At 34.0% G+C, this 7,860-nt stretch overlaps 1 protein-coding gene across 2 annotated transcripts; it reads right to left on the reverse strand.

Moving 5' to 3' along the window:
• Positions 1-527: 527 nt before the first annotated feature.
• Positions 528-7,581, reverse strand: LOC105249456 (TBC1 domain family member 25). 2 transcript variants are annotated; one of them, XM_025409332.1, is made up of 10 exons: positions 7,149-7,581; positions 6,419-6,630; positions 5,975-6,084; positions 5,326-5,421; positions 5,006-5,171; positions 3,990-4,689; positions 3,518-3,905; positions 2,942-3,247; positions 2,433-2,849; positions 528-1,839 (listed from the first exon to the last, which is right to left on the reverse strand). In XM_025409332.1, exons 2-10 carry the CDS (start codon positions 6,458-6,460, stop codon positions 1,392-1,394), a joined length of 2,673 nt encoding a protein of 890 aa, XP_025265117.1. In that variant the 5' UTR covers positions 6,461-6,630; positions 7,149-7,581; the 3' UTR covers positions 528-1,391. The 2 variants fall into 2 exon arrangements, with proteins under 2 accessions (XP_025265117.1, XP_011253241.2); XM_011254939.3 differs by having other exon boundaries at positions 3,990-4,647; positions 7,149-7,580.
• Positions 7,582-7,860: the final 279 nt, after the last annotated feature.

The following is a 7,860-nucleotide window of genomic DNA, read 5'->3' on the forward strand; positions in this document are numbered from 1 at the left end:
TGTCAGACACTTCGAATTTATAATTCAATTTTAAGGAAAAGATTTACATATATAAAATATATTGAAACATTTTGACAATTAAATCTAAGATTAAAAATTTAAGAAAGTAAAATTGAAAAATTTTTAACTCTTCTCATATAATTCATTACAGTTGATAATTTATCACTATTAAATGTTTAATGAAAAAATTGTTTGTACTTATAATTAATATGATAATTATACACTCATGCTTTAGAAAGGAGAAAAAAAATAAATATAACATAAAAGAAATAATTTAAAAATTGATTATAATACTAACTGTTACATATAATATGTATTATCAATAATTTATTCTTGTTTTTTTATGTATATCTTTAACAATTTAAATATTGCTTAAATAATATAGACGTTATATCAAACGCATTTAACTATTAGGCAAACAAAAATTATTTATACACTTGTGTGAAAAAAAAATAACTCTTTCCTCATCTCTGTAACTTTGTCAGCATCTAAATTTAATTAATGGAAAGCGATAAAATTATCAGCAATAAAATTAAATGCATTTTATTGTCGTTTTCCAAGCATATACTGTTTAAGAACAAAGTAAGATTCAGCTTTGTTAGGATAGAATATAGATGTATTTTACATATTTAACGTATTCGAAGAGACGCGATCACTCTTGAGCACGTTAAGCTAAGGACTTAATTCTATAAGATACAGAGAAAGAGAGTTTGTTGACGCGTATGCATGATATTGTGCAATAATGTTACGATAGAATGGTAACTACGCGTGCCATTTGTGGGATAACTAAAACACTTCCAATCGTTGTCTCTTGAGAGCTTCCCGAATAGAATCCTAGTCCATCCTTTTCTATTCTTTTATGCGAAATATGAGAAAAGTCTTGCAGATGCTGTAAAACAGTAGTACGGGCTGGAGCTTTATCTCTGATCAATTCTCTCTTTTCTCGGTTTTGGAAAAATTATACACTTATGAAAAACAATACTTCTTTCAAGATTCTTATGCAACGTAGATACATTACACTTTATTGCTTTCGTGTTACGTATTGGTCATTTATTCGTTGTTTGAATTTGGATTTATTTTCAATTTATATAATTTTTACTTAATAATTTAATATATATATTGAAAAAAGGAAGGTAGAGAAAAGAATGATTAATCAGAGATATTGCTTATGCAATGCGACTGTAAATTCACAGCGAACATCTCGCAAATGTCACGAGCGGAAGAGCATCGTAATAGAACAAATTCGAGTTCTCTTAATTCCTCGGAATGTTAATCGATGACATAATTTTCGTGATATGTAATCCAATGTATCGACTGAAATAATTCTTAAATTTCAGGTCGCCTGTGATTGTGACTTAATAATTTTTTGAGAGAAAAAATTTTGGAAAGAGTTATACATTTACACAGTCCGGCTTGCCAGTAGAAATCGAGCCGGCCGAGGACGAGGCTGAATGTCTTCTAAGATAGCCGGCGAATAGTTGTCTCGCCTGATTAAGCACACGGATCACATTGTGACGGCGAATCATCTTGTCAAAGTGCATCGCCATCTCGTTGTAATCCATCTGATTGCGCATAACAAAGTCTCGGTGCTGCAGCAGAAGGGTGATACATAGGAACATCAAAAAGGGGTTGCCGCCGCCGAATTCGTGCGGAGGGGGCAAGGAGTTTTCACCCAGCTGATCCTCGCTCGTTCCCGCAGGTATGAGATTGGTCAGTTCAGTCACTTCCTCGCATTGCTCTTGAATAGACTGTTGCTGCTGCTGCTTTGTCGGACTCTCCGATACAGGCGGATTTTGATGCCAACTCTCGGTTCCTTCGCTGTCTGAAGCCGACTCGGACCTCAAATATAAACAAAGCATTTTGATAAAAAATGTAAAAGATACTTCTCTATCATATACAAGTTTTGTTTTAGACCACCCGTACCACCCATTTAAAAACTAGAGAAGTGGTTTCAAAAAAGTAAAAATATTTTCTTTATAAATCGGTTGGAAATAGGCTTCAGAACGGAAGTGCATTTTTTTAAATGGAACCCCCTATTTTTCATTGCATATTCTTGTAGCTTACCTCGAGAGCTTTTCAAAACACTATAAAAAATTATTTTTTCATGAAGTACTTTTCGAGTTATGAGGCTTGAAATCATTTCTTAATTTTACATAAATGGAATTGTTAATTGCAAGTTACATATTTTTTCTTAAAAACAACTATGTGTTTTCTTTACATCAATTGATTCCTCTCATTATTTTGTACATAAAAGTATTAAGGTAAGATAATCGAAAAATGAATATTTTACAAGATATTTTATGATTTATGTAATCCTGTATATTAGCATCGATTTTCTTTTATTTTTAACAATAGGATTTATATCCACACATTTGAATTTTATTCATTGCCTTCAGACTTAAATCTTTGCAAACGAAAGTGCATACACATACCTGGTGGTACATTTGAGCAATCTGATCGGCGTAACGGATTTTACACCGTTCTGATCTTCCAAAATTTCACCGTCGTACTCCAATTCCGCCTGCTCGTCTGGAGTCGTAGGATGATGCTTTTGTTGTAATGTGTGTAACGGATTCTCCCATACGAAGACATCCGCCGCTGGACTGCATCTCGCCAATTCCGTTTCGGTTTCGCTCTCCGGTAAGTCACTTTCTCTTTTCGAGAGTACACAATCGCACTGTAGCTCGCTAGGCGGCGAAAGTCCAAACACTTGTCGATCCAACGATTCCAATTCCAGTCTTAATTCTCTGGTCATCGACGTAGTCATCGGAAAAAAATCCGTGGAATCGTCCGGCGAGCTTGGTTCGTCCCTCAACACTCTGATGACGCCGCTTTCGCTCGAGACACGTCTACAATGATGAAATATAACACTTTCGAATCGTCCATTCTTACAAAATATGATTCAGTTTCTACGGATATCTTGATGAAAAATTATTATTACCTGAGTTCAGGCTCGGCATCGCTTGGCGTAACTTTGCTACGATTAAGGCTAGTGAAATTCAAGAATTCGTTCAGATTTTTTACCACTCGCGCACATTTCTTCTCAGAATTATCGCTTTGCTCACTGTTTTTAATTTCTTTGTTAGAAGACAACCTGTCTTTCAATTCGAGAAGATTCGAACGTTTCGATTTAACTGGAATAGAATCTGTACTTAGGCACTTTTCCGTCGACTCTGTATTCTTCTTGTTTTTTGTACTCGTGAAATCGTTTTCCGAGTCAGAAAACGCTTCGTACGGCGAGTTGGATCTGAAAGTATACATTTTATTAATAGAATTAAAACCATTAAATGCATAATTTTTGATTAACGAGAAAAAGAATAAATAAAAGAAATCTATTTACTGCAAAATCGAAGAATATTCGTATTAGTTTGTCTACGAATATTTCTGACATTTCCATCTAAATCTTTCTTCATCTACATCTTGCATAAATCCGTTTGAACTTTATATTTTATTCGAAAAACGTATTTTTATAGTTTCAAATAACTTCAACTATTATGCAATTATGCAAACAAGAAACCTTTTCGTTTCTCCATTAATCTCGGTAGCTGATTGTTGAGTCGAGTCCTCCATGCTGAGGGTTTTCCGTTTTATGCTAGCGGCGATACTGGCCGAGGAACTTTGTCGTCTGATAGCGCAGACCTTAGTATACGCGTTCTCACGGATGTGCTTCACGTTTGGACTCGGCGGCGGTGACGGTGGCGGAAAAGGCACCTCGGCAAGACTCAGCTCGCCGGTTGGCGGTGATGCCGGCAAAGCAGCCCACAGAACCTCGAGCATTCTAAGCGCATCATCCAGTGCGAACTCACGCTTCATTTCCAACAACAGCCAACGGTAGCAAAATAGTAGATCGTCCGCTTGATGGGACTTTAAGTACGCATAAAAGTCGGGGTCGTAGTGCTGAAGACCTACGAGGAAAATCTCAAAGATATAAGACTAGAACTTTACAGAATAGACGAGTGCAAAAACATGCATTTTTCATGATTTCTTACCTTCTGCAAGATGAGCAAATTTGATGGTCATAGCGATACCGTCGAGCATAAAATTATCCTTCAATCTTCTCATTAGAGCGCAGAGGCAAATATAGGCTTGAGCTTCGTCTCGCATCGTGACGAGAAGGGGCGAGGCCAAGTCGCTCATGCCCTGGCAGTAACTTACACTCGGGTGATTTAAAGCGTACGTTGTCAAAATGTTGAAAAGACTCGCCGTGTTCTGATTGTCGTCTGAGCCGCCGTAAAATTTGTGATGCCTATCCGTTCTGAGGACGTCCTTCCTTACCATACCGGTAACGTAGCCGAGATCGCCGACGTTCTGACCCTTTTGCACCAGCACGCGCCACCGTTCGCGTAAATTCTGATATTCCTGCGCCTTTCGCTTCATGTAATCCATCCGCTCGCGACCCGACATCCCTTCCGGATACACATTCAGAATATGTTTCCAGACCACTTTACGCAGGCTGGGTTCGATTCCGCCAAAATAGATAACAGCCCTCAAATCCTTGGAGTGCACCACTTGGCCGATTGGATCCAAAAATCGGCGAAACTCGGCGTCTGTTAACGGCGGTCGAGGAGGATGAACATTTTGCTGATGAGACGATTCCTCGCCCAAGTTACCCAATGCACGTTGCACCATATTTAGCGTTCTTTCCATCTGTGACGAAAAATTAAACGGGAGATAGGATACACCAAACAACTGTAATAAAAATAATCATAACAAAATAATAAAATAATAAAATAAAATAAAATAATAACAAGAAAATCTCTCTAATAATTAAATAAGAGAAATAATAAGGAAAACCATAACAAAATAAAAAATAAAAAAGTAACAATAATATTTTAATTATAGTAAACATTCGTGTCATTTTTAATTGAATGAAAAGTATTCACTATGGGATTAATTAATTTTCCAAATTCAATCCTTTCCGATATTTCTGGAAAAATATCAGGCATCTTTGTAATATTTTCAATATTGTCTCGTAAACTGATATCAAAGATGCAATGGCACTTGCCTTATTCATGATAAGACCAGGCAGTTTTGGCGTTTTGTAAGGAAACCCAGTTTCCTGCTGACGTGTCGAAACTTCTTGTACATTTTGCTCCCAGTAACACTCGCAGTCTCCAGTTTCACCAAAAGGTTTTAGATTTACTTGTAAGTAGAGGTATGGCTCAGACGCGCTAAAAGAACTCATGTTAGATTAAAAAAAGTGCTTATGTTGTACTTATCGAGATATATATATATATATATATATATATATATATATATACATATTATCTGTCTAATATTATTAATGTAATGTAATCTATGATAATCGATCAACTGTTCAATCACCTGATAAACGCTGCGTCCAAGTCCCAGTCCGAAAGTAAGAACAGGTATGTTTCAGAGCCATAGTCATCGATCGCTCGATACGAAACGGTAAATTCCCTGCGGCACGCGAGCGATTTTTACGGCGTTCTGCTTAATATTTCATGACGCGACAAACACGATAAATTCAAGGAGGTTTGCACGTTTTTAATTTAAGAAGCTCTTTTATATAAAAATGTTAAGTGATATTTTATGTCTCTAAATGATTGAATAATAAAAAGTAGCACATACATAATACATACATCTTATGTAATTATTTTATCATGAATGAAAAGAGAATTATATTTGATTTTAAAATATATTATAGATTAATATTTTAGAGATTAATTATTACACATTTATACATTAATATTTTTTGAAATATTTATATTTTACATTAATGTTTTATATATGTATCTTTTTTTGTTTTGCAATCAGCTCATGTATTAATGAATTATATCTTTTTAATATCCATCTTATCTTTTTCAAAAAATAAGAAGATTGTTTTCTTAAGTTAATTTGTGAATATATAATATACATAACATCTTATATAGTTCATCTTATATAGCTTTGCCCATTATAATAGAATTATTTAAATGTCATCATTAAATTTTATTATATTAATGTGACTCACCCTTTTATGTCAAAAGCTTTGATGAGAATACTCTGTAATACTTCTATTGATGTTATTTGAGGATCTACACTAAATTTCCGGTATTCAGGTTGGTGTCTGGTTTCACACTTCTAAAGCAGGAAAGATACAAAAATTGCATTAAAAATATAAACAAAAATTGCATTAAAAATATAAACAAATATTGCATTTAAAATATATGCAAACTAATACTTTTTTCAATTTCTTTTTAATTAATTTTTTATAACTATATCATATATTATTATGTAATTACTTGTAATTACTTTATTATTATATTTTAAATGTTTACACTCAAATAATCTAAACCACTTGTACTTAAACTATATAAAAATCTCTGTCTTTTTATCATTTTGTCTTATTAAAAGAAGAGATTTATTTGTTTCAATATGGAAAGTTGGAGAAGAGGAAAGAAAAATTCCATTATACCTTCACTTTGACGCGCACAGCCTCTCTGGAACAACCAAACATGTTGTCACTGTATATTTTTTTCTTTTCCAAATAAATGTGATATTTCACAATAGATCTTCAGCCATCATGAGTCTTGCATATTGCAATTTTCAATTTCTTCTATATGTTCATAATTCATGTATGTTTCATCAAATTTGAGTAAAACTATCGTAGCAGCGAAACCAACTAAACTGAAAAATTGATAGCACAAGTTCAAAATAGCACCACCGTAATTAACGCACATTGATAAGGCAATATATCAAATAATAGAAAAAAATATTTCTTGCTTAGAAGAGTATTAATTTTTATAATAAAATAATCTATAAAAATATATATATACACATTAAAATAAATTATGAAATATCATTAAACCACAAATTATTACACAACAAAATATCAAAGTATATTCAAAAATTTGCTAATCGAGGCTCGAAAATTTCGTCTTACATGACACAAATACTAAGAATATATTTTCTTGTAGCACACAAATAAAGTTTACTGCAATTAGTGAAAATAGATGGAACAATCAATTTTATTCTTTGCCATAAAATACATAGCAATGTAATAAAACTATTTATAATTAATTATAATTAATTATAATTAATTCCTCATTATTATTTCTTCTTTACTGTTATCGATTCGTCAGAATTATTTGACACTTTCCGTCCTCGATTAACAAAGACCATGCGATATAAATATTAATAATTACTGCGACAGGCTGTGTATATTCAATCCACGGTGCCCACACCAGAGTGTAATAAAATACACTCTTCTTCACAACTGGTCATGCTCGTGTGCTCGCTTTCTAACTCGCCTTTTAATTACACGTTTTCACGGTAATCATGTGTGTCTGGCGGGAGTAGACGATCGGTGCAGTGCGGGAGGCACGACCTCGACGATGATCGGTGGAATCTCCGGTCGCGGGGAAGATCAGGACAATTTGCCGCCAAAGCTCGGGCCTCCGGACAGTCCGCGGGGGCCGTTATTTACTGCCCGACGTCGACGTCGTCGTCGTCGTCGTCGACGTAATGCCGTGACAGATCCGTTACAACGTTACAAACGTCAGTCGCGCGCTCGCCGAGCGCACACTGTTCGATTTTTGCGTCTGCCACAGGAACGAGATGTCGACCTTCATCGCCCCGTCCCAGCGACACCATACACGACCTCGCAAAAATATCAATGCGATACTTCTGCATTTTTTTTAAATGCGTGGATAATATGTAAAATTACTTTTAAAAATTTTTCATAACTTTAGGAATTTATATTAATTCATATTGTTTTATTATTATTATTTTATATTATTATTTAGATTATGTATATTATATTATTTTATATTAATTTATATTATCTATATGTATTTATATTAATTTAATTTAATTATATTTTTTTATTTTTTACTATACTTTTTAATTATTTTTTAT

This window comes from Camponotus floridanus, unplaced genomic scaffold (assembly GCF_003227725.1).
Source record: "Camponotus floridanus strain SB8 unplaced genomic scaffold, Cflo_v7.5 scaffold10, whole genome shotgun sequence".
Taxonomy (NCBI): Eukaryota; Metazoa; Arthropoda; class Insecta; order Hymenoptera; family Formicidae; genus Camponotus; species Camponotus floridanus.

Bases quoted from the DNA above. Each gene is read 5' to 3' on its own strand.
- LOC105249456 (XM_025409332.1), bottom strand. From the start codon at position 6,460: ATGTTTGGTTGTTCCAGAGAGGCTGTGCGCGTCAAAGTGAAG. The intron at 6,085-6,418 runs GTATAATGGAAT...TTCCTGCTTTAG, and splicing joins CTGTGCGCGTCAAAGTGAAG to AAGTGTGAAACCAGACACCA. The intron at 5,172-5,325 runs GTGATTGAACAG...GAGTTCTTTTAG, and splicing joins TTGGACGCAGCGTTTATCAG to CGCGTCTGAGCCATACCTCT.